Genomic DNA, 27,753 nt, shown 5'->3' with positions numbered 1-27,753 from the left:
TTTAGGTGCCATTAAGAACATTCATGATACATGGGAAGAGATCAAAATATCAACATGAACAGGAGTTTGGAAGAAGTTGATTCCAATCTGCATGGATGACTTTGAGGGGTTCAAGACGTCAGGGGAGGAAATAACTGCAGATGTAGTGGAAATAACAAGAGAACTAGAAGTGGAGCCTGAAGATGTGACTGAATTGCTGTAATCTCACGATAAACCATGAATGGATGAGGGGTTGCTTCTTACAAACGAGCAAAGAAAGCGGTCTTTTGAAATGGAATCTATCCATGGTGAAAATGTGGAGACTGTTGAAATGACAACAAATAATTTAGAATATTTACGTAAACTTACATGATAGGACAGCAGCAGGTTTTGAAAAGATTGATTCCAATTTTGAAAGAAGTTCTACTGTGGGTAAAATGCTATCAAAGAGAAATACATTCTACAGAGAAATTGTTCATGAAAGGTAGAGTCAATCAATGTGTCCAACTTCATTGTCTTATTTTAAGAAAATGCCACAGCCATCACAAACTTTAGCAACTAAGACCCTGATCAGACAGCAACCATCAACACTGAGGCAGGATCCTTCGCCAGCAAAAAGATTATGGACTAGCTGCTGAAAGCTCAGATGATGGTTTGCATTTTTTTAGCAATCAAATATTTTTAAATTTAGGGATTTATTTTTTTTAGACTTAATGCTATTGCACACTATATAGACTATGTAAAGTATACATTACTTTTATATATACTGGGAAACCAATAATAGAAATGGATTTCATACAGCAATTTTTTCAAGTTCCTTAGTGTCTCAGGAATTTTTCATAGTATTGTTACACCAAAACAAATACCTAACAGTTCTGATTATTAAGTAGTTAGCTCCCAGCAACTTAATAAATATTCATATCATAACAACTTAGAGGCTATGTTTAAAAAGTACACAACAATTGGAAGGAAAAAAACCTAATGTTTTTATTTCATTCTTAAATAACCACAATAACCTACTAATGGGATGTGTGTGCCTTCTAGGCTCTGCACAGTTTCTGAAATTTTAGAGTCAGATTGGATACTGCCACCCTCATTTTTTGTTCCACATTGATTTTTTGCATGTATTTACCTTTCATCACAACTGCCCTTAAATTCTGCAAAAAACTATGACCCACAAAAAGAAACATGGTGCAATCTAATGTTGAAACTGTGAACTACCATAAGCTATCTGTCCAGTTTCTGACAGATGTTGAATATTACTATTTCTCTAAAATTTAAAAATATCCTGCAGTGCTGTGTGATACTTTGGCACACAGTTAAGGAGCCATGATTTTTGAAATCACTTTGAACAAAAACAGACACCAGGGAATCGATGTGATTCCATTTGCATATGATTATTGCAAAGATACAGGCATGTATTTTTTTTTTTCCAACTCTAAGGAGAAAAAACTAAGAACAAGATATTAGCAACATTATTGACTCAAAAACCCAACATCCAGGCCCCTAATTTTGCTATCTATATCCTATGGTTAGGTCTCCCTTTCTAAACTTGGGGAAAAAAACGGATCTCAGCATAGTTTTAGAACTGGAAGAATCCTCAGTGATCATGTAGTCCACATTCCTCATTCTAACAAGGAAGAGCTGTAAGCCAAGAGACAAAGGATTGTCCTAGTTCACATTAGGGGGTAAATAGCAGATATGGGCTTTGACCCCATGTCTACAATATTTATTCTGCATTGTCTCTTTGCCTTCCATGTTTATGAGGTTGTCTTTGCATCCTTCTAGCACCCCATCAGAACCACTGCCCCTCATCTAAACCTCTGCCCAAAGACAATACTCAGTAAATGTCATTATGGAGACTGAAAAATGATGGACTGTCCTTTCAGAGAGGGTAGCCCCAAAGATCATTGCAGGTCTCTGACAGCCCAACCCAGGCCTAGTCTTTTAAAATAAACTTTACTAGTTGTTGGTTTTTCCCCATTATGAGGGTAATACATGCTCATTATAGCAGATATGGAAAATACTTCAAAGTAGAATAATAGCATCGATGTTTTACAACCCAGGAAAAACTCCTATTAATACATGGGTAGTTTTCTAGCCTTTCCCCATGAATAGCTCATAAACACAGTTTTAATTTACCATATTACAAATATAATTTGGATTTCTACTTTAATATACAACTTTTTATTTTTCACTATGTCCCCCCTCACCCCTGCCCCCTAACCATCAGTCTGTTATCTGTATCTAGGAGCTTATTTTTGTTTTGTTTAAATTTTTTTTTTAAATTTTTTTTTTTCAACGTTTATTTATTTTTGGGACAGAGAGAGACAGAGCATGAACGGTGGAGGGGCAGAGACAGAGGGAGACACAGAATCGGAAACAGGCTCCAGGCTCTGAGCCATCAGCCCAGAGCCTGACGCGGGGCTCGAACTCACAGAGCGCGAGATCGTGACCTGGCTGAAGTCGGACGCTTAACCGACTGCGCCACCCAGGCGCCCCTGTTTTGTTTAAATTTTACATATAAGAGAGATCATATGGCACTTCTTTCTCTGACTTATTTCACTTAGCATAATGCCTACAAGGTCTACCCATGTTGTTAATGGCAAGATTTCATGTTTTAATGGCTAAATAATATCTCATTGTATATATACACAATTTCTTTACCTATTCATCCATCAATGGATGCTTACATTTTTTCCCTTATTTTCTCTATTGTAAATTATGTTGCAAGAACCATAGAGGTACTTGAAAAGTCAAGGTAGCATTTTATTTCTTTGGATAAAAACTCAGAAGTGGAATTGCTAGATCATGTGGTAGTTCTTTTTTTTTTTAAATATTTTGAGGACCCTCCATACTGTTGGAAAATTTACTTTTCTATCAATTGCATGGGGGTTCCCTTTTCTCCATATCCTTGTCAAAACTTGTAATTTGTATTTTTGATAAAAGCCACTCTAACAGGTGTGAAGTATTATCTCACCCTGGCTGTGATTTGCATTTTCCTGATGATTAAGGATGTGGAGTATCTTTTCATGTACTGTTGTTCATCTGTATGTCTCTTCTTTGGAAAAATGTCTATTCAGACCTTCTGCACATTTTTAAATCAGAATTTTTTTTTTTTTGCTGTTGAGTTATATGAGCTTGTTATATAAATATTAGTCCCTTATGAGATATATAATTTGCAAATATTTTCTCCCATTCAGCAGGTTGTCTTTTCATTTTGTTAATGATTTCCTTTGTTGTGCAGAAGCTTTTTAGTTTGATGTAGCCCCCCTTGTTTATTTTTTATTGTATTGCTTTTGCTTTTGGTGTCAGCTTAAAAAAATATATTTCCAAGACCTATGTCAAGGAACTTATGTGCCTATGTTTTCTTCCATGCAGCTGTCCAGTTTTCCCAACATCATTTACTGAAGAGATTGTCCTGTCCTCATTGTATGCTTGTCTTTTTCATAAATTGACTATATATGCATGGGTTTATTTCTAGCCTCTCTAATGTGTCCCACTGATCTATCTATGTGTTTTAGGACAATACATTTTAATTACTCTAGCTTTTTAATACAGTTTGAAATCAGGAAACATGATCCTCTAGCTTTGTTTTTGTTTCTCAAGACTGCTTTGGCTATTTGGATCTCTTGTGGTTCCAGACAATTCTAGGATTATTTGTTCTATTATTGTGAAAAAGGACACTGAGATGTTGATAGGGATTGCACTGAATATGTAGATTGCTTTGAGTAGTACAGAAATTTCAACAATATTGATTCTTACAATCCATGAGCATGGAATATCCATTTGTGTCATCTTTAATTTCTTTCATTAATGTCTTATAAATTCCATTATAGAGGTCTTTTACTTCCTTGTTTAAATTTATTCCTAGATATTTTCTTTTTGATGTAATTATAAGTAGAATTGAATAACAGATTTAATCCTTGGTATTAGAAATCAGAATGGTGGTTACATTTGTGAAGAGGAAGATAGGAATGATTGAGAAGGAGCACATCAGGACCTATTGGGAAGCTAAAAAAATTCAAAAAAAAATTTTAATCATGTGGTGGTTTCTTGAACTATATATAACTATATACACTCATGTGTTCATTTTGTTATAATTCATCAATCTATACTCAAGATTAGTCTACTGTTCTTGTGTATGAGTTATAAATAAAAAAAATTTAGCAAAGAAAAAATATTCTCAACAACAAAATACAGAAAATTATACCTTAGGGGTGAAGCCCCTTCTGATGCCCGAGCCAAATTAAATACTTTTTCCTTTGTCTTCCTTTAGAGCATTATCTACTATCCTACAATTATGTGCTAATTTGCTGGCATCTCTGGCTAGACTGTGAGCATCTGGAGGGTAGGGACACATCTCCTTTAGCTCTAATTTCCTAGTGCTTCAAACATGACAACATTCAAGGAGGTTAACTATTTTTAAACAAAAAAAAATTAAATATAAATATACTAATAGACCAAGGAACACATGGGTTTCTTTCCTCTATCTTAACCAAATTCCCTGAGTAAAATTTGTATCACACTTCTGTGGTCTTTCTTTTAAAAATTCCTAATGTTTTAAAATATTCATTTGTAATCTCCAAATAATATATATTTTTAAAGGGAAGGGGACACACACACACTTTCTTTTAGGAATATTTATTTATCAGAGTTCTAATGTTACTCAAAGCATAGTTCATGAACCAGTGCCAATGTATGAACTGTTTATTAATGATTTAGAAATTAAATACAGATATTAATATGTGTTTAGAAATGGATATGATTTGACTCTACTATATTATCTAAACATGTGTAGTAAACTTGCCTTGCTATGACATGAACTATATACTAATCGTTCATGGTAGAACTAGTTATTGGAAATTAATTAAACCAAAAAAAGATCCTTTTTTTTAACATGTAATTTTAAAAGCTTTGTCATTGATAATAGAGCTAGAGAAGATCAACACCATTATTTTAGAAATAATGGGTAAACTGAGACCTAGATTTTTACCCAGTTCCTGACTACCAAGCCAGTGGTCTTTACAGTATTGTGCCACCTGCATTCCTTATATTAATGAGTTTCAAAGATAAAATCAGTATCATTTCTATTATTAGCAGTAATAGCTGCAGCTACTATAAATCCATATTCAATGTTTATAAGGTAGAACCACATGAAGTTGCTATTTAAAAACGCTTTTGGTTTATTTATATATTTTGAGAAAGAGAGAGAAAGTAAGTGGGTAGGGGCAGAGAGAGAATCCCAAGCATGCTCTGCACCATCAGTGCAGAGCCTGATGTGGGGCTCAATCTCACACACTGTGAGATCATGACGTGAGCCAAAATCAAGAGTCATACATTTAACTGACTAAGCTACTTAGGTGCCCCTGAAATTGCTAGGTTTATAGGGAAAAAATGGTCAAGTGTCTGTAATTTCACATGGCTCAACTCACTGGAAATGCTAGGAACAATATCAAGTGTTTTTAAAGCCTTAAAAAGGCAACTGGAGCCAGACTACATAATGTCTGGTGAGTTAAGTTCTCTCTGGGGTCCATTCCCACATCCATAACTTGGAACTAATAACAGTACATAGGCTCAGATTTATGGAGACCTAAATGATCCAAGTTCTGGGAATGACACCCGGCAGGTCATAAGTGCTCAGTGACTATTAGCCCTTATGATTATTTCCAACATTAATTCTCAGTACAGTCTTCTGAAGTAGGAACATTTTATTCTCAGTTAATAGATGTGGAGACCAGAGCTTAAAGAGATAGGGAGATAGTAACTTGAACCTTTCTTTGTCCCTCTGACTTCAAGCACATTCCCTGCAACTTACATAGTAATTTTCAATTAAGTGACAGCTGAATTGAGTCAAATAGTCCCACTGGGGTGTATCATCAGAATCGCCAATATTAGAGAGTATCTATCTTCCTGGACTCTTTAATAGCCAGTTACATAAAAGACAGTGCAAGCTATTGTACAGTCTGATTGAGAGAAACTATGTGCACCACTCTTTTGTTTTGTTTTTAGGTCTTCTGATTGATGAGAATGCTCTAAGCAATAAACAAGCTGATGATTACTGCCTCTGATTTCATAACATTTCAGTGTTGTAGTATATCCTTAAGTATTTCTTTCACCTGCCGAAGGACCCCCAAACTCCATCAGCACCATCCTCTGGAATGCTGAAAAGGGAAAACTCCATGTTGGCACTTGCTAACTAGAACCTGTGCTGTTAAACTTGGTCAGCGTTTTGTACAAGACCAAAAAAAACACTGTTGACTCTTTCTCCTTAAACAGAATATGCAGTCAAGCAATTCCCTTGAGGAGCAACAAGATCTGATTGAATTTTTCAGAATTTTCTATTATTCTATCAAGTTCACTTGACAGCAAAGGACAAGCTGCCTTTCAAATGCTGTAAGTGAACACATCAGCAATTCAGGAGGAAAAACGTGAGTTATTAAGTAGGAACAAGTCTTTCTGAATATATTTACACCAAGTCATGGAAACCACTGTCCTCAGAAACCTCTGTGACAATCTATTTTCTAGTCTCACTATTGCTTTACGTTTGACAGATGATAATAAAATACAATGAAATTACCTTTGAGCTCTGAAATGTACATCAGCTCACACATTCCTCATGACTTGATTTTTATTTTTCCAACACAGCTCATTCACTTTAAATATTATTCCCAAGCACTCAAGGTCTTTATCTGGGTAATATATGCCTATTTCATGTTTGCGTAAAGGCAGGGAATACCAATTTTATATGTTTATATACACACACAAAATATCCATGTATATACATATTAGTTAAGAGCTAGAAGGGGCTTTTGAGATCAAGTCTCCTTTTGTTGGCTTACAGATGAGGTCTCGGAAGCCCCAAAGGACATGGTATCCTGGAGGCTACACAGCTGACTGGCTTTCAGGTAAAGCTTGAGAAAATAAAATTATAGCAACTACCTACTATATTCTTAGGATTATAGCCAGTATTTCCCATACATAAATTCTTTTTTCTTAATGTTGATTTTTGAGAGAGAGAGAGCACGTGAGCATGAGTAGGGGAGGGGCAGAAAGAGAGGAAGACAGAATCTGAAGCAGGCTCCAGGCTCTGAGCTGTCAGCACAGAGCCCAGTACGGGGCTCGAACCCACAAACCACGAGATTGTGACCTGAGCTGAAGTCAGATGCTCAGCCAACTGAGCCACCCAGGCACCCCACCCAAAAATAAATTCTTACACCATTTCTATTTTGTTAGTACCATCATTCTCATTTGACAGATGAGAAAACTGAGGCTAGGAAAACTAGTATAGTCAATAAATGCCACAAAATAGAATTAAGATGTTGATGAGGCATACTAGATTCTCTCTACTGTGCTGGCATTTCTCTGAATGCATTCACTTGTGCATCACTGATTTTTGCCATATCCACACATCAACTGTATTGTTTTCTTAACCTTTTCTTTAAATTGAACATTAACATTAAATAACCTTTTTATCACCAATTAAATATAAAACAATGTGCCATAAATTGAAGATATTAATAAAAGTAAAAATAAAGAAATGAAAATATCACTAAATTCTAGCTACACTCTGCCTCTCCCTAAAGGCACAGGATTTGCATCCTACTGTCTTTGTTGGAAAAGAAGATTAGCCACAGTTAGGGTATGAGAGGCCTATAAACGTCAAACCAAGACTTAAAAGTTCAAAGAATCAAGACAGGAAAACTTTCATGATGTGATTTGGCTGTTAGTTGCCACATGGGAAGTCATCATTGTCCGATGTTGGATCATTCTAAGTCCTGCCCTGGTACCTCCTTGTCACATGAAACACTGCAGCACATGGGCAAATTCTCCAGGTTATAATTTTCTAACTCTAGTTAGCATCAGAATCACCTGGAAGTTTGTTAAAAACAGATTTTTTAATCTTCCCCAGGGTATGACTCAGCATGTCTACAGTTAAGCCCAAGAATTTGCATTTCTAACAAGTTCCTAAGTAAAGCTGATGCAGCTGGCCCAGGAACCACATTTCCAGAACCAGTGCTCTGGGTCACACTTGAGGAGGAGGATTTCGATAACATATGGTGGCATGTGTGTGAACATGTCACGATTAAGCTTGCTGGTGATTGCAGAGATTTGGGATTTTTATTTCAAGAAGCAGAAGAGACAAACATTCAATGTATTCTTGGGGTCCTGTGTTGTTTCTTCAATCTAGTGACTTAAGATTGATACTACACCACAACAGAGCCGCCTGCAACAACCTTGGATGAGAGGTGCCTCCTTCTTGAGGCACCTGGGTAGCTTAGTTGGTTAAGTCTCAGACTCTTGGTATCAGCTCAGGTCATGATCTCACAGTTCATGAGACCAAGTCCCACATCGGGCTCCTTGCTGACAGTATTGAGCCTGCTATTCTCTGTTTCTCTGCCCTCCCACATATGTGTGTGCTCTCTTTCTCTCAAAAATGTACCTTCTCATCGGTAATATAGCTTATTCATAGGCTGCTAACTACCTGCAAGGCTCTCTGCATTGGTGGCAGCAGCTGGTGGTCATTAATACCAAAAACAGAAAATGAGACTCTCTTTCTTTCCTCTAACATTAAAGAACATTTAAAAAATGCCATGACACTCTTAAATATATATATATGTATGTGTGTGTGTATATATATATATGTATGTGTGTGTATGTGTGTGTATATATATGTATATATACATATATGTATATATGTATACATATATGTATATATATGTATATATGTATATATATGTATATATGTATATATATGTATGTATATATGTGTGTGTGTATATATATATATGTATATATATATACACACACACACACACACACACACACACACATTCTTCCCCTACAGGAAAAAAAATGCCATTACAGTTAACATTTTCTGATATGGTTCCAGTTACAGTAATAATAATTGTTAAGGGCCTTCCATACATGTCATTGTATGTACCAGGTGATTACACAGAAACACTTCCTTTTTCAGTGTTAGGATGTGGAAATTTAACTTGTCGGAGATCAATTACTAAGAAGTAGATCAGAGATTCAATTTCAAGTTCAATTCCAATGCCTATTTCTTTTCTAAGCCACACCACTGCTATTGTTACTACCCAATTATCAATCTCTTCATAGAAGCATATTTTATATGGACCTAAAAGATAAGAAGGAGAAAACACTCCATAAGCTTAAATTTTTCAGAAAGAAATTTTAAAATGATGTCACTAGAACAGGAGAAATCAGTGCTATTTAATCAGCAATGAAGACAGAGCTCAATGGGTACAAATCAGGATTTAAGAATGTCTGGCTAAATTTTGCATTTAGAAGAATGGGTAAGTGGATAGAATGAATCTCAGAAATCTCAACAGGAAGGAGATTTTTATTCCCTCCTGATATGGCAAGGGCCATTAGGAGAACCAGTGTGATAGAAGAGAGAACAATGGATTGGGAGCCATGAGCCTTGGATTCTGGTCATTACTTTGTCTCAGTAACTGAGACTTCATTCCTCTCAGGTCGTGGTTTCACCATCTGTATACCAGGCAGCTGGGCTAAGCTCCCTTCCTGGCTGGCTCTGCCTTTGAGAATGGCAGATTCCTTCAACTGTATTTATTAGCACCATATGCCTCAAAATGATAATGCCCATCTTTCAATATAAGGAGACTATGGTTTGACTGCAAACTCAGCATGTGGTTTTCAACCTTCAGTCTCTCAAGAGCCTATTTATCTACCCATATGTGAGATTATCCTGCTATATTATTTTTTAATGTTTGGGAGGGAGGGCAAGAGGGAGGGAGGGAGAGAAAGAGGGGGACAGAGGATCCAAAGTGGGTTCTATACCGATGGCAGAGAGCCCAATGCAGGGCTTAAACTCATGAACCCTGAAATCATGACCCAAGTCAAAGTCAGGTGCTTCACTGACTGAGCTACCCAGGAGCCCCCCTGATATATTCTTTGGGAAATACGTGGTGACAATTGGAGGAGAGATATTGAACTCTTCATTGTAGAAATACAACTGAAATCCATATAAATAGAATTTAAGAAATGAACTATCAGATCAAATTTTAAAAAGTCATCAATGGCAATGAAATGACAAATTCAGTAAGTGTTATTAGGCGTAATTATAGTAACATCTAGAAAGAAAACAACATCTGTGATTTGCTTGATTAATGGCTTAACAGAATAGTGCATCTGTTAATGGAATAAACTCCTAGCACTGTTGACTATATGTTTGCAAGATCTGGAAACAGAGAAAGGATTATGGGAGATGAGCAGAACAGAGTGCAGATTGGCTATTGGAGGTCCAGTTCTTCCCCAGAATTTCAATTCCCCTTTAGCTATCTTGACCAGAGTTGTGTAGCAATTTAAGAAGACAAATGAATTTCACCAGGCATATGAACTTCTGCAGGCTAACCAACTAGCTGCTCAGAGTGATTAAAAATTATTTACTTTTCATCTGTGGTGGGAGATGTTTTACACCATGCCACAGTAGGATTATACTGAAGGTGCTCATCACAGACTGCATGCATGGGGCTTTTTTTCTGGCTTGAGTAGTTAATACTCAAGGAGTGAAAATATTTTTCCTTAAGCATGAGTTTTCTCCTTTGAACTCAAAGTAGAACCAAAATTCCAACCTATACCTGAAATCCACTGCAATGAGCCAGCTTCGGAGTTTATCAAAATGAAATTAGAAAGGCATGTAATAATCTCATGCTCTTCTTCAAAGCTGTAGTTTCTTTCTGCTTTGAGAACACAACACTAACTCTGCTTCCTCAAGGCTGCACGGGATGAATGCAAAATATATTATGTATCATAAAACGTATGCAGGTACATTCAGGCAGCAACCTCTTGCATAAGGAAGAAGCATTTGCCATCAGCTTATCCTAATGAAATCAATGAAAGAAAAACCCAACATTCTGTGACAAAAGGAATGTGGATCTTGTACCCAGTAAGCCAAATGACATTTTAAATGCAGCATGAAGAAAAGTAGGTATTTCCTGGGCCTGATTCAAAATTTAGGATTAGTGATTATAGGAGGCAATCATTTCCCCATAATAAGGGAAGGGCCAGGTGGCTTGTACTTACCCCGGCAAAGCTGGCTTCCCTCCTGAGCAGGCTCCATTAGAAGCTATGGAAAACAGAACTTGAAAGTGGCACTATTTTTCTTGTACGGCTTGGCTAAAATATCATTTATCTTTCCTGTGGCATCTTTCATTTCTCTGATTTTATCAGATGGCATCAAGACAAGGTTTTAAGCTAACACTCTCTTGGTGTTAAACTCCAAGAAGATGGCCTGGCAAGAAACAACTGTGGCCCGTAAAGGAAGTGGGAAAAATAAGCCACCTCACAAGGGCCACGAGGGAGAGAGAATAGCAGGACTGTGAGTGTGGGCCCTAGTCCCAGAACAGTGAAGGCAGTGTTCTTGGCTCGGCTGCGCATTTACACAGCACCATCACTGTTAGACATGGTTCTTGCATAAATTTCTACTTTCTGCGAATCAATGAGCCAGCAATATAAAAATTCATAAGCGATCTTATTCTCTATACCTGTTACAAGAATGACTTTGTCCATTTACCTTTTGCAATGCATGTAATTAAGTGTGAGACAATTATAACCTTGTAGTTCTCCTTGGGGGCCTGGAAACATAATTCAGTTGCTGGGTTTCAAGGGCACTTAAACAAAAGACTCTCTGCATTGACTTTTATATGCATGCTGGTGATGAATTCACCCTCAAAGCCTCAGAAGTCTCGTTTCGCAGTGGTCTAGTTCTTATTGATTACTATTTGATTATACAAAATAAGGAAAGTGGGGCCAATATATTATACTTATAGATTATGTGAATGCTTCAGATATTCAGAAAATCAGACTTATTTATGGGCTTATGAGAGTGCCAATTCATACCCTAAAGGAAATTTTCATGTATAATCTTTTTTACTGAGTTGCCTATAATTCTACTAATTGGGGTAAATGTCACAAACCAGTTGCTATATTTATGGATAGTTATGGGTGAGTCCATAAACAAAAAAGAAACTAGAGCAAGCAACAAGCCTATTCTGAAGGTAGCAACAGGGGAATATTACCAAGCGTGGGAATTAGACGAGGTGAGAAAAAGTGAAGATAATGTCTAACTTCATGAATATCTTTCCATAGGATCTTGTTTGGTTGCTAGGGTAATTGTGAACTTATGTGTACTGTTGGATTCTATCAGACTACTAAGAAGAAACGTGGACATAAAAACATTTAAGAAGGAATGAAACACCCACACATCTAAAATCGGAATAGCTGCAACTGTAAGATACAAGTTGGGAATTTTTAAGAACATGAAATTTGCCTAACACTTTAGATAGTCTAGAACTTTTTAAAAGGCACTTGGCATTCCACAGTTTTCAATCTGCTGAAAGAAAAGAATGCTTTGCAAGCCCTCTTTCTTTCCTCTTAGAGTCTCATGGTTTCTCGTCACAAGTGTGACCTAGAATCACAGATTTGGTTAATCACAAAGTGTTAGCACCAGAAGGTAATTAGAAGTCGTTTAGTGCTGCTTCCTTGTGCTGTGGGTAAGGACACTGAAGTTTAGAGAAGTTAAATGTGCCTAAGGCCACACAGGAAATTAGTGGCAGAGACGGAACTAAAAACCATATCTCCTTACTTCTACAACCAGTGCTCTTTCTTCTCAGAGAGAGAGAGAGAGAGAGAGAGAGAGAGAGAGAGAGAGAGAGAGAGAGAGGTGGGGGTGGGGGACAAAAGGGGGAGAGAGACATACCATTTTGAGATGAGAGAGTCATGCTAATAAATACACAGTGCTCAAAGCATAGGCTTACTTTCTAAGCTGCTTAGAAATTTAAATACTAACAGGCATGTGGCAAGTTATTTATATCATAAAGTTGGAATTAAATGCCACTTTCTGGCTAATTAGAACCCTAATAACAAATAATAGATAAAAGATGCTATGTTCTGTTTTGGTTAGGCCATGTTTCTTTTGCCTGGCTGCTAGAATTCTCTAATAAATCACGTTAAAGGATGACACATCGCAGACCTTTATATAATTCCCCTGTCCAGCAGTCAGCTTCTCTACACTTAAGCAAATTCAGCATTTTATATATATTTGCATTTCTCATTGATTGTATCATGCTTTTCATTTATGATTTTTAGACAGTTTGTCATGTTTAGCCTGTTGTTGCCCAAACTTGCCAATTAAAGAAGTAACTGTTGACAGAGGGTTTTTTTTGGTCCCATCTCACATCACCAGTACCATATGACTAGAATGAATTTTATAAACTCAAGACCAGTTATTTACTACAAGCTGTGAAAATTTTACTAGTAGTAATTGTTATAACTGTTATTGACCAATTTATGCTGAACACTCTATTAAGCACTCTACATAATAACTCATTTAAATTCCTCAGCAACCTTAGTAAATTGATATAACTATTTTAATAATAATAAAAAAAAACAAGACTACTGGGGTACCTGGGTGGCTCAGTTGGTTAAGCCAACTGTTGATTTCAGCTCAGGTCATGATCTCATAGTCATGAGATCAAGCCCCACATTGGGGGCTTTTCCATGACTTTCTCAGGCTGGGCATGGAGCTTAAGATTCTCCCCCCTCTCCCTCTGCCCTGCGCTCTTTCAAAACCAACCCAACCCAACCCAACCTAGGGTTATCAAATTCTTCAAACCAAATGAAATAGAAAAAGTAATAAGGAAAAATCTTATGGTTACTTTGATAAATTAAGACATTAGATAAGCATTGACTTTAGTCATAAGAAAGGCAAGAGTCTAGACTAAATGAATAAGCAAAATAACGTTTTAAGCATTTGGAACATAAAGTAGCTTAAAACATTTTAAGTGGCTAACCAGCTGTAAACATTGCTATGAGATTAATAAACAAGAGTTGGAAGAAGTTTTAAGCAAGTAAAAACATGAGGAGGAATTGGTAACATGAGACATTAGCCATAAAACTAGTTCCTTCAGGACTGAAGCAAAGGGATGGACAGCAGCACAGTTGTCCAGGGCATCAAACATGTCTGCAAATGTAACGTGATCAAACATTTCATTAACCAGAACTCAGAGTACAGGGAAAGCAGGCTGAGAAAAGATGAGAGATCCCCAAGGGGCATGCATGAATACTTCTAGACCAGTGGTCCTCAACAAGGGCTGCTGGTGTTTCTTGGAGGCATTTGGCAATATCTGGAAACATTTTTGCCAAATTGCTTGGGGGCACTACTGGCCTCTGGTAAACAGAGCCCAGGGATGCCGCTAAACATTCTACATTGCACAGGATAGCCTCCTACAACAAAGAATTATTTGTCCCAAAATGTCAGTTTTGCTGAGGTTAAGAAATCTTGTCTTAGAGGTTTTCTGAATTCTCAAGGCAATGCATTAAGATAATGGCAGGACTGATTTATTGAGTGAACAAATTGAGTTTGGGGAGTCTTGTCTACCTCTTCCCCCACCTGAGCTTGGTTCTTTTTCCAAATGTTAAACAACCTTTTAAAGATGAGTGATTTGAAGGAGTGTGAAGTCTCAGTCTGGGCCTCTACCAATTAATTTTATTTCTGAAGTAATTTTAGAAAACAAAGACAAAATAATGATGAGAAGCCTTTATATTAAGTAATGTTAAGGGGGTAGGGACAGGCTCGGGTGGAAAAAAAAGACTACCTTAGGGAAGGGTATATTCTTGGTCCTCTACACCAAGTAATTCATGTCATATCTGGTGTTCCTAAACTAGATGTTACAGAATGGTAACCATCTACAGAAGTATTTTGTTTGGCCTACGCAGACCTAAATTTTATATTAGCCGGCAGCATTTGAACATTGGACATTTCTCATAATAATGTAGATTCTTTTTTTGTGGAAGAAGCTAAATAACTGGCAATGCTGGATACACATTCCCAGTAGTCAAGAGTTGGCCATTGCTGAATAATGGCCAGCCATTTTGGACAGGGCACGAATATCCCCATTCCTCATATGAACAGCTTCAGTAGGTTATGTTACCTGCTGTATTCTGGCAGCAATCTTAGTTTGCAACTTCTGTCTTAAAAGATTATATTTATACTCCTTTTACTTCACTCTTCAGGGTAACATTATATAACAAACTGTTTGGAATGTGTTATGCAGCTCTTCCTGGATAAATTTTCATCCAATGAATCCTGCACCATCTTTTGGCCATTTTTTTCCCCAAAAAACACAATTTTGGCTTTTCCAGGACTTTCTCTCCTCCAATTTTTTTTGGGGGGGCGGGGCTAATCAAAAGGTGACTAAATGGTGGAGAATAACTTGATATTTACCCACTGGAATAGAAATTCACCACAAGTCCCAAGGCTACACACATTGCTAGCTTAATAATTTTTACTCTATAAAACACAAATAAAAAAAACCCTAGAATAAATATTTTGACCATGGTGTGTAAGGAAATGGCAAGGATAACTTACTGGGATCTACAGAAACTAAGTTTTAGAATAAAGTATTGAATATTGATGTTGAAAGTGTTTATAGCCAAAATTCATACAGGTATTTTATAGCATTAGATTAAGTCAGAAGGAGGTCACAAAGGATGTTGTGATTCTTTGAATAACATTTTGTTTGAATCAATGCATTAGGAGGAATAGATTAGTTTTTACATTCATAAAGTAAGGCCAAGTTTTTACACTATTTCATGATGTGCAAGAGAAGATATTTACAATGATTTATTATAAATATAAGGATAAATACTGAGGTGTTTGTTTTATTGTTAAGAGTAAGGTTATATAATAATTCCATTTGTTTAGAATTATGGTTCTCAAACCCTTTAGAATTAGGGTTCCTTGACACTCTTAAAAATTATTTAGAATCCAATGAGTTTTTGCTTATGTGTGTTGAACTAATCTATATTTACTCTATTAGAAACTTAAATCAGAAATTAAAAAGTTATACATTTCTTTAAAAATAATATATTCATTACATGTTAACATACATTTTTCCAAAAAATAACTATTCTCTAAAACAAAAAAATTAGTGAGAAAAAATTTTAAATCTGTTTAATATATGAATAGAAGACAATTAAATTCTCATACCTGCTTATGCATTTGATCTGTCTTGCTATGAAGAATAATCCAGCCTCCTACCTAGTTGGAAAAGGAAGACCAGTTGGAATTTGGGGGACTGTGATGTTAGTTTTATGTGTCTATATGCAAGACTACAATCCCTAGTTAGTCAATCAAACACTAGTCTAGGCATTGCTAAGAGATTTTGTAGACATAATTAAAGTCCATAATCAGTTGATTTTAAATAGAAGAGCCTATCCTAGATAACCTGGGTGGGTCTCATTTGATCAGTTGAAAGGCCTTAGAAAAAATGTTGTCTCTACTCTGAAGAAGAAATTCCATCTACAGATAGCAGCTTCAGCCTATGCTTGAGAATTCCAGCTGGCCTGACTGATGGTCTGTCCTATGAATGTCACACTTGCCTACCCAGCCCAACAATCATGGAAGCCAACCCTGGAGTAAATCTCTTAATATGTATCTCCTATTGGTGTAGTTTCTCCAATTGAACTCTAATACACAGAGACTTTGAGATCAGTGGTATAGGATATACTTTACAAAGACTTCCATGTCACTAATTAGCTTAACATAATAATTCTATGGAGTTAGTAAGGCAAAAACCATCACTTCTATCCTGAGAGAGGATATTTATCAGATGGCATAGATCTTTCAAGTGGCTTTTAGTCTTGATCCTTAAATTCCTGGTTTCTATGCCAGTGCACTTTACCTTTCAGCACAATAACCTTCTATATATTTGGAAATATACTTGCAGATATAGACATTCATATTATTTAATACACACGTCACAAAGAAAATCCTTACAAACGGGGCAGGACACAAAACCTGTATCTAGGTATGAGTGGAAGTGATGCAAATGAAACACAGGGTTTTATTTTATGCTTAAGGAGCTTATAATTTACCTGGGAAAAATAAGATTCTTTATCCCTGAAGATATGAGATGGGGTTTAATAAAGTGATTAGGACTCTGATTCTTTATTAATACTTTTTTGAGTAGTAGGCAATGTGATAGAGTCATTTTCATCCTTTTCAGCTGCTTCTGGTGCAATTGATGTACCCTCCATATCTGATGACCCCTCTAGTGTGTGAGTTTATGGGAGACAGTGATAACGACCAATCAGCAGGTACATAATACTAACAACCTGTTCACTGAATGACTAAGGAAGCAGAGAATGGATGCAAAACAAAGGTGAGAAGGAAGAGCCAAAGTGGAAAAATTGGGAGAAATGGAAAACCAAAGAACTGGAAGATAGAATATGATTTTAAGACAATGAAATGAAAACTGGGCTGAAGAAGGTGTGTGTTAAAAAGTAACAAGAGGTTTAGCAAAACAAATGAAGGGTTCCCATTTTATGAAAGAGACTGGCCAAGAAGAGTGTTTTACTAGTATGAGGAGGCAGAATAGGATCATGGCTCAGTGTATGAACTTTAGTCAGAGAGATCTGAGTTTGGGTACTAGTTCCATCATGTACTAGCTATGTCATCTTGGATAAATAACTTGACCTCTTTGGACCTCAGTTTCCACAAATGTGAACTTTCAGAGTTATTATGAAAATTAAATGAGAAAATTTATATAAAGTACATCAAATAATACCTAGCATAGAGTAAATCCATTAAGTATTGACTCTCATAATTATTATTACTATTATTATTAATTCTAGAAGCAACAAGGAGCCAATAGGAGATGTTTAATTGGGATGGTGATATGGGGACACTTGTTAGCTTGGAAAATATGTCTGATTTTAGTTAGAATAAATCATCAAGGTAAAATACTGGAGCCAGAGCAATCAGGAAGTTACCTCAATAGTCCAAGCACAAAAAAGTGACAGGCAAGGTACAACCTAGCCCAAGACTCCTCCCACTGGATCATCACATACACTATAGATTGGACATTGTTGGTTTATTCTAAATAGGAGCATATACTATTTATGTATAATTGGTAAATGGGAGACACTACAAATTTTTGTAAACATTTAATTTAAGCACATCATTTATCAGATTTAGGGGAGAATTTTAGAATTTGAAAATTGCAACTTTTATTTTATTTTTATTTTTTTAAAGTTTTATTTATTACTTATTTTGAGAGAGTGAGAGCAAATGGGGAAGGGGCAGAGAGAGAATCCCAAGCAGCCTCTGCACAGTCAGCACAAAGCCCGATGTGAGCCTGTGAAAGTTGCAACTTTAGAGAATATCAAATGCCCTGACATAGCAATTGGGCTTCCTAATTCTCTCTGCTTATATAGAAAATTAACTAGAGGTTCCTAGAAAATTAATCACTAAGGAGGCACCAGTCCAGGATTAAAAACAAACAAAAAACATGTATAAAGCACATAAATATCTATGTATGTCTAGGATTATATAAGAGTTATATGTGGTTGCCTCAGTCGGTTAAGCGTCCGACTTCGGCTCAGGTCATGATCTCGTGGTATGTGAGTTTGAGTCCCACCTGGGGCTCTGTGCTGACAGCTCAGAGCCTGGAGCTTCCCTCAGATTCTGTGTCTCCCCCTCTCTCTGCCCCTCCCATGCTCATGCTGTGTCTCTCAATAATAAAAAAAATGTTAAAAAATTAAAAAAAAAAGAGTTGTATGTAGTTGCATGTGAGAATATCTACAGAACTTACAAATGGTGGTTCTTCATATGCAGTGAAACCCATTTGTTAATATCTGGGGATGCTGGAAATAAATTTAATTAACAACAGATAGTTGTAACAGGATCCAACTAGGAAAACTCACCTTCCTATCTATGACACTGGTCTCGTTTATGTCTATATCCATAAAGTGACAACGACATCTTTTTTTTTTTAACGTTTATTTATTTTTGAGACAGAGAGAGACAGAGCATGAACGGGGGAGGGTCAGAGAGAGGGAGACACAGAATCTGAAACAGGCTCCAGGCTTTGAGCTGTTAGCACAGAGCCCGACGCGGGGCTCGAACTCACGGACCGCAAGATCATGACCTGAGCCTAAGTCGGCCGCTTAACTGACTGAGCCACCCAGGTGCCCCAATTCTTTTAAATTTCAAGTAAGCTCTTGTCCTCACTGTGAGGCTTAATCTTCATTTTAGAACACAGACGGAACTGGCACTCTTCCTGAACAGCTTGCCATACATCAGAATGTCATAGGATAGACGCAAGTTTTTAAAAATTGTACGATTTTAATAATCTGTGCAGATTAAAATCCAAAAGATATGATGATATCCATATATGATACTTTTCACTTAGTTTAGGAGGTAAATGACAAATCGTATAGAACTTTCAGCAGAATTAGGATACAGCTGCTAAAGTTGAATTTCTAGTCTCAGAGTTGATTAGCATATCCATGTTTGTGTTTGAATGTAATAGATGTGAATCTCCTTTCCAAAAGAATTAGAAGTTTTCACTGTGCATTTGTGTGGAAATCATTGGTTGGAATAAATGTTTAAGAACATAAAGGAAAAAATAAAGACATGAAGTAAGAGACATAGCACAGTGGCCTTTGGATATGATTTTCTATCCATTGAGTACAAGTATTCAAGATGATTTTCCAGGTGGAAAGGATAGATTTTCTCAGAGCCAAGCATGAACTGTTGTATCAGCCCTGTGACTGTCTAACAACACACATTTTCAAGGTAGCTTCTTGGGCTACAGGTGGAATGAGGCCTGGGAACAGAGAGATGTGATCTTCATCTAAAAATACAAGCCTTGCATTAATTAGATGTGCTAATAAGCAGTGTGTATCACTCACCATTCCCTATGACTTCTAGGTGAGATAACTATGAATTAATAAAGTTAAAACAATGGAATTTGGAGTAAAAACAGAAGATGACATAGGGTCTCAGATTTTATGTGATCCAGTATTAGTATATCCACTGATAAAGGAGACAGACTCGTGAAGATAAAGTAGCTTGCTTGAGGTCACAAGTCAATGTCACTGCTAAGTCTGTCTTATAATTTCTCACTTATTCTGTAGCTACTCATTGTTTCCATGAGGTTACCATAATCACTGTATTTAGACAGTACTGTTTTCTACCTAGCTCAAGCTAATTAAGCAAGAAGAGGAATCTATTGGCCCACATAACTGGAGTGTCATAAGCTCTCTCCTTGCAGGTTTTAGGCTGACTTTCTCCATGTGGTAGGCCAGGTGCCCTTTTGGAACTCCAGACACACATAGTGACTCAGCCTCATTAGAAAGCTTTTCCTAAAACATTTTATTTTGCCCAAGTCCCAGGAAAGCCTCTGATTAGTTCACTTTGCACTGGGGCTCATTCCTGGACCAATTACTGTTGCCACAGGGATGAATACTCTGATTCACCAACTCATGTACACATTGCTGTACAAAGCCATCTCTTTTAACCACATGAAACACATTATTCACCAGAAAAGGGGTTGTCAGAAGGATGTCAGGGATTCTTTTTCTTTAAAAAAATTTTTTTTAAACATGTTTATTTATTTTTGAGAGAGAGAGAGAGAGAGAGTGTGAGAGAACGCACCAGCAGGGGAGAGGCAGAGGGAGAGGGAGACACAATGTGAAGCAGGCTCCAGGCTCCAAGCTGTCAACACAGAGCCTGAGGTGGGGCTTGAACCCATGAATCATGAGATCATGATCTGAGCCGAAGTCAGCTGCTTAACTGACTGAGCCACCCAGGTGCCCCAGGAGGTCAGGGATTCTTAACAGGCACAAACAACAAATATATTATAATCATATTCTAAAATGCAACTTCATAGGAAGAATACATAAGAACTAAAACTTACCAGACATAGGAATAACAACTATGGAAATGGTGTTGCTTTTCTTCTTCTAAATAACTTGTGTCAATATCTGTAATGACAAAGGTACAGAAAAATCTTGTTTCTTAAGATGGAATAAAAGATTGATTCACTAGGGTTTACAACAGGATAATTGATTTCATACATATTAACATACACAGTATTTAGTGTTCTTAGAACACTGTCTGGCATTGAATGAATGCTTATCCTCTTCCTTTGCATATATAAATAGTTTATATATAATTGGTCACTTGTGTGGTTCCAAGGCCACATCACCACTTTTCATCACCAGACTGTCAGTGTAATTTACGTCATGAAGCCTTTAAAGACAAAATACTATAAACTGTTTCATATTTTTGGTTTTCAATATTTGAGTTTTTGAATGCCACCGTTGCCAAAACGACCTACCATTGTTCTTTGTGATTGCATAGCATATGTTCCCAACCCTCCTAATGCTGTGATGGAGCTTGCATTATTTTGATTTTGTTTTTAACTGAGGTATAGCTGACATATAACATTGTATTAGTTTCAGATTACAACATAATGATTTAATATTTGTACACACTGTGAAATGATCACCACAATACATCTAATTAACATTCACCACCATGCAGCTTCATTTTTTTTTCTTCTTGTGTTGAGGAGTTTTAATATCTATTCTTTTAGCAACTTTCAACTATGCAGCAACACAGTGTTACTAACTATAGTCACCATGCTGTACATTATATTTCCATGACTTATTGTATAACTGGAAGTTTGTACCTTTGGTCCTCTTCAGCCATCTTACCCATCCCAAACTTCCACCTATGGCAACCACTAACCTGTTCTCTGCATCTATGAGCTTAGTTTTTATTTGATGGTCCTTTTTCTTCCTCCTAGATTCCACATAGATGTGAGATCATACCGTATTTATCCTGCTTTATCAAAGTTATTTCACTTAACAGAATGCCCCCAAGTTCTATCCATGTTATTCTGATTTTTTTTTGTTTCAACTCATGTGAATTTTGGTTATTATGGCTTTGAGAATCTTATGATATAAAGATATTATGGAAGCTGGAAAAATTAGGTGTTTACAATGTCATTTTTGAGGAAAATTAAAGACTTAAGTGTAGCACAAATGATTAAGAAATTGCCACTTGTTGGGGCGCCTGGGTGGCTAAGTCAGTTGAGAGTTGGACTGTGGTTCAGGTCATGATGTTGTGGTTCATGAGTTCAAGCCCCACATTAGGCTCTGTGCTGACAGCTGGGAGCCTGGAGCCTGCTTTGGATTTGATGTCTCCTTCTCTCTCTTCCCCTCCCCTGCTTGTGTTCTCTCCCTCCCTCCCTCCCTCCCTCTCTCTAAGAATAAACAAATTTTAAACAATTAAAAAAAAAGAAATTGCCACTTGTTTAGTTTCAGAAGAGGCTGAAGAGGTGGCATATTGTCATGGGTAGGAGCTAGGTCTTTTAACTTAAATGGTTCTGGGTTCAAATTCTGGCTTCTTGCTAGTCATGTGAACTTGAGCAAGTTACTGTACCTCTTTAAGCCTTAATAACCTCACATATAATGTGGGAATACCATCACCACCTAATTCGTAGATAACACAAATATAGTGTGTAGTACTCTTTGAGCTCTAAATAAAGATTAACCATTGTTATGACAGTCACAATAAAGTAATTTATGTGTAGACGATGAAATAAAGAACAAAAATAGCACCTATTACAATTCTTAGCACATAATGGGAAACATATACAGTTGTGGAAATACTGATTTTTATGGATGGAGATACCTATTTTTGACATTTTCTCTAAGAATACACCTCAAATTTCTTTGTTCTCAATGACCCATTTCCTTTTGGATTCTTTGTAGTTACAATACAATTTAATCCCCAATTATCAACTACTTACTACATAATCAATTGCATTAGTATTATCTCCAACTGGAATTTTAGTAACTTTTCCTGCAGGAATTATACCTTACTTCTTTGAAAAAAATTTTTTAATGTTTATTTTTGAGAGAGAGACACAGCCTGAAGGGGGGAGGGGCAGAGAGACACAGGGAGACACAGAATCTGAAACAGGCTTCAGGCTCAGATCTGTCAGCACAGAGTCCAATGTGGGGCTCAAACTCGGGAACAGTGAGATCATGACCTAGGCTGAAGTCAGACACTTAACCAACTGAGCCACCTAGGTGCCCCTATGCCTTACTTTTTGTGTGGTCTCTGTGTCACCATCCTGAGCTTATAGTAAGAAGCCAATACTTGACAATGGATTGATCGGTGAAAGAACTTCTTTCTCTCCTGTAACACTTTTAGATCAAACTGGGCTGTTCTACATAAAGTGGACAGGAGAACCACTTACAGTTACTATGGATATATTGATTGGGATGAGAGCCCTTCTTAAAATGTTCTAAGATTTCTCAAGCTCTTCCTGTGTATGGATGTGTAAGGCCCATAAATCCTAAATTCTTATTCACTTACTCCCTCAACAGCCCAAGTAAGCCTATCCCTTATTATTATTTTTACCTCTTAGTGTTCTTCTATTATAAAAGATATAGAAAAAAGGGTAATGGGGCTGCACTTTCTGATAACTTTGGTGCTCTTGGTTAGGTATCATCTTTAACATCTTGGTTTGACCAAAGGCTGGAGCCAAAGCATCATGCTGTCTGTGACAATAAACAATGGTATATAAAGTGTCTGTTGGGACTTTGGTCCAAGAGCAACAGACTCTGGATCCCACAATGTGACATTTTTAGTAGGCTCAAGTATTTGATTCATCCAGTAAGATACTTCCCTAATGCCTTTCCTGCATAGGATAGCGGAAGCAGAGGCATCACACCTTTGCTATGGACACTTTTGCATCCAAATAGTCTGGCAAAGACTTCCAAAGCCTTGTCAAACATCTTCAAAAATTTTCTCCATTCTATCACTCCTTCACTTCATATCTGTATAATATTGATTTAAAAATATCATTTCTGATTTGCAGGGTCTGCCTTGACTTTTGGTGCCCCTGCAGAGTGGAATCCCATCTCCTCAATCAACACACTAACATCATATAAAGGTTCCCCAACTATATGTCCGAAAGTGGGCGTCCCCACAATTCTACATTGCAACTAACTCTGAATTGGGCCAAAGACTTATAGCATGACAGGTTCATCCTTGATTTTCCATCAACCTCAGTAGTGATTAATATTCCACTATCCTTGGTAACTTTTCTCCTGCTGGTAAATTCTATTGAAAAGATTCATTCAAATTAGTTTCAGATCAAAGGTCATATTACCATATATTCTCACTGTTTTACATACTAATGTTTCTGAAACTGTGGTGCATCTTACATTTGATAAATACCCTTAGTGAGATATTTTAAATCTCCATATGCTATTATTTAATTTATAAATGCAGTGTATAATTGATGAAATCTTAGAACTCAAGGTATTTGGTAATGTTACCCTTCATATTACCGGTTCTCAAGTACATTTTACGGCTCTGGCTTCATTATTTCACTGCATTCATGCCACTTAAAAGAGCTAAAGAGTGAGGTCTTTAAGAACCGTGAAAATCAACCAAATCCTGAGCATCACAAAGCTAGAGGGGTATTAAGCCTGGTTTGCACAGACATGCCTGGCCTGCCCTCTGAAGCTCCCATACAAAAACAACAGAACCTTTTCCCCCAAGAGAAGCTGCCAGAATACCATCTCCACATCTGGGGTGGAGTAGTGGCTAATTTTGCACTAAGAGTAAGTGTCTATTTGACTTTTTGCCTGAATTCTCCTGGCTTCTCCATCAACTTCAATACGTTGAGGAGTTGGTTTTCATATCAGGGAAAACCTACAAGTCCATTTGATCTTTTTATTCCTTTTCTCTCATTTAAATTTATAAGTAATCATTGCAGGGTTTTAAATGAGGCTTTACCCAATTTCCCCACATGCATTCAACATTTCGTTTGCTGAAACCATTGGTATGAAGTTTAAGAATTTGGGACAAAAAAAGTTTGCATTTTTTTCCAACAAGAATCTCATTTCTAAGGCATATGAACATGTGATCAGAAACAAGTTCATATCTGATATGAAAACATGCTATCTCAAATTATTTTTCTTACAACAAAAGCGTAAGTATATCTCTCTGATCTGGAAGTCAGGTTGAATTATCATAGATTTACAAAGAAAAGACTTCCTTCTCTTGACCAATCAACTACAAACTACTACTCTAACCTTTAGAAAGTTAAGTGACCTTCTATAAGACCTACAAATTTGGCACAAAAACAGATCAATAGAACAGAATAGAGAACCCAGTAATGAACCCACAAACATATGGCCAACTAATCAATGACAAAGCAGGAAAGAATATCCAATGGAATAAAGACAGTCTCTTCAGCAAATGGTGCTGGGAAAACTGGATAGCAACATGCAGAAGAATGAAGCTGGACCACTTTCTTACGCCATACACACAAATAAACTCAAAATGGATGAAAGACCTAAGTGTAAGACATGAAGTCACCAAAATCCTCGAGGAGAAAGCAGGCAAAAACCTCTTTGATCTTGGCTGCAGCAACTTCTTACTCAACACGTCTCTGGAGGCAAGGGAAACAAAAGCAAAAATGAAATATTGGAACTTCATTAAAATAAAAAGCTTCTGCACAACAAAGGAAACAATCAGCAAAACTAAAAGGCAACTGACAGGATGGGAGAAGATATTTGCAGATGACACATCAGATAAAGGGTTAGTATCCAAAATCTATAAAGAACTTATCAAACTCAACACCCAAAACACAAATAATCCAGTGAAGAAGTGGGCAAAAGATAGAATAGACACTTCTCCAAAGAAGACAACCCAGATGGCCAACTGACACACGAAAAAATGCTCAACATCATTCATCATCAGGGGAATACAAATCAAAACCACAATGAGCTATCACCTTACACCTGTCAGAATGGCTAACATGAACAACTCAGGCAACAACAGATGTTGGCGAGGATGCAGAGAAAGAGGATCTATTTTGTATTGTTGGTGGTAATGCAAGCTGGTCAGCCATTCTGGAAAACAGTCTGGAAGTTCCTCAAAAAATTAAAAATAGAACTACCCTATGACCTAGCAATTGCACTACTAGGCATTTATCCAAGGGATACAGGTGTGCTGTTTCGAAGGGGCACATGCACCCCCATGTTTATAGAAGCACTCTCAACAATAGTCAAAGTATGGAAAGAGCCCAAATGTCCATCGATGGATGAATAGATAAATAAAATGCAGTATACATATACAATGGAGTATTACTCGGCAATCAAAAAGAATGAAATCTTACCATTTGCAACAACGTGGATGGAACTAGAGGGTATTATGCTAAATGAAATTAGTCAGAGAAAGACAAATATATGATTTCACTCATATGAGAACTTTAAGACACAGAACAGATGAACATAAGGAAAGGGAAGCAAAAATAATATAAAAACAGGGAGGAGAACAAAACACAAGAGACTCTTAAATATGGAGAACAGAGGGTTACTGGAGGGGTTGTGGGAGGGGGGATGGGCTAAATGGGTAAGGGGCATTAAGAAATCTACTCCTGAGGGGACCCTGGGTGGCTCAGTTGGTTGGATGTCCGACTTTGGCTCAGGTCATGATCTTGTGGTCCGTGAGTTCGAGCCCCGCATCAGGCTCTGTGCTGACAACTCAGAGCCTGAAGCCCGTTTCGGATTCTGTGTCTCCCTCTCTCTGACCCTCCCCCGTTCATGCTCTGTCTCTCTCTGTCTCAAAAATAAATAAACGTTAAAAAAAATTAAAAAAAAAAAAGAAAAAGAAATCTACTCCTGAAATCATTGTTACACTATATGCTAACTAATTTGGATGTAAATTTAAAAAATAAAATAAAAGACATATACATTGATAATGACTAGGATTCATTGGGATTATGTATTAGGTATGCTTTTGAATATTAGGAATATTTTGTGAGGAGACTGCTGGAATTTATACCATTATATCTATTTAAATTAAGAGAATCAAAATTTGGAGCCCTCAATAGTTGTTGAAGTATAATGTAGTATGTACCCTATCTATAATTATTCAATTGCATTAAATAGGAAAGCCAATTAATTCCTATTATGGGTTAATTATGTATCAACCACTGGGGAGTAAGTTAGGTTGAATATGCATTAGAATTGATTCACTCAGACCTAGTTAATTTCACCTCTGCCACCTTTTCCTGGCTATTTGAACTTGAAAAGCTACTTGATCTCTCAGTCTTAGTTTCTTATTCTGAAAAATAAGCAAAGTAATATCTGCTTTACATGATTATTATAAGTTTCCTCTCTATATATCTGTATCTCATATGTATGCATGTATATCTGGCCTAATACTTAATGGAAGTTGTTATTACTGTACTCTACCCAACCCAGCCATAAACTCAGGTACCACATCTAACAGCTTTCATTTTGCCCATCAGTATGAGAATTGGACAATGTATTTCATCTCATAGGCTACTATCATTTATCATCTCACTTTCAGTCTCTTTTTGGTTAAGACAAGCTCAGGGAATAGGACTAAAAATTATAAAAATTCCTAATTTCAAGGCCAACGTAACTGTGTGACAGAAATTAGTCCTGTAATTGCCTATTCCTTTCAGCTGGGGAAAGAAAGTCTAGAAAAACTTACAAATCCTTCCCTGTAAAAATCTCCCCTAGCAACTCCTTCATCAAAACCTCCTGTAAATAACTGGCTTGGTATCAAGGAATCTTATTCAAAGATTCACAAAGAAAATTATAAAAGCTGTCAATATTATAGCTAGATACTATGCAGAGAAAAAGAAAATGAAACAGGGAAAGCAAAGTAAAACAACAGTCAACAAAAAAAAATTGCCATGGAGAATATAAAAGTATGACCAAGATTTCATTGTGAACTGGCACAATAAAACTACCTCATGAAGCAATCATTGCTAAAATGCAGAGATCATGTCAGAACTCTAAAGCCTAGAAAAGTGTTTGGTGTAAGAAAAGAAATGGAGGATAAGTGAGAAGCCAACAACAACAAAAAAATGAATC

At 36.8% G+C, this 27,753-nt stretch overlaps 1 protein-coding gene across 1 annotated transcript in view; it reads right to left on the bottom strand.

Annotated features, from left to right (window-relative positions):
- ATP10B (ATPase phospholipid transporting 10B (putative)) overlaps positions 1-27,753 on the bottom strand; it is a 350,924-nt gene that overhangs the window by 257,196 nt on the left and 65,975 nt on the right. Inside the window, exons 2-3 of the mRNA XM_047860005.1 lie at positions 20,730-20,796; positions 16,016-16,066 (exon numbers count right to left, since the gene is read on the bottom strand). Of these exons, the coding sequence (XP_047715961.1) occupies positions 16,016-16,027 (12 nt within the window). The 5' untranslated portion in view covers positions 16,028-16,066; positions 20,730-20,796. The remainder of the gene's footprint in view (positions 1-16,015; positions 16,067-20,729; positions 20,797-27,753) is intronic.

Source organism: Prionailurus viverrinus, chromosome A1, assembly GCF_022837055.1.
Source record: "Prionailurus viverrinus isolate Anna chromosome A1, UM_Priviv_1.0, whole genome shotgun sequence".
In the NCBI taxonomy this organism is placed as follows: domain Eukaryota; kingdom Metazoa; phylum Chordata; class Mammalia; order Carnivora; family Felidae; genus Prionailurus; species Prionailurus viverrinus.
The sequence above is the reverse complement of the archived record's forward strand: the minus strand, read 5'-3'. Positions and strand labels throughout refer to the sequence as shown.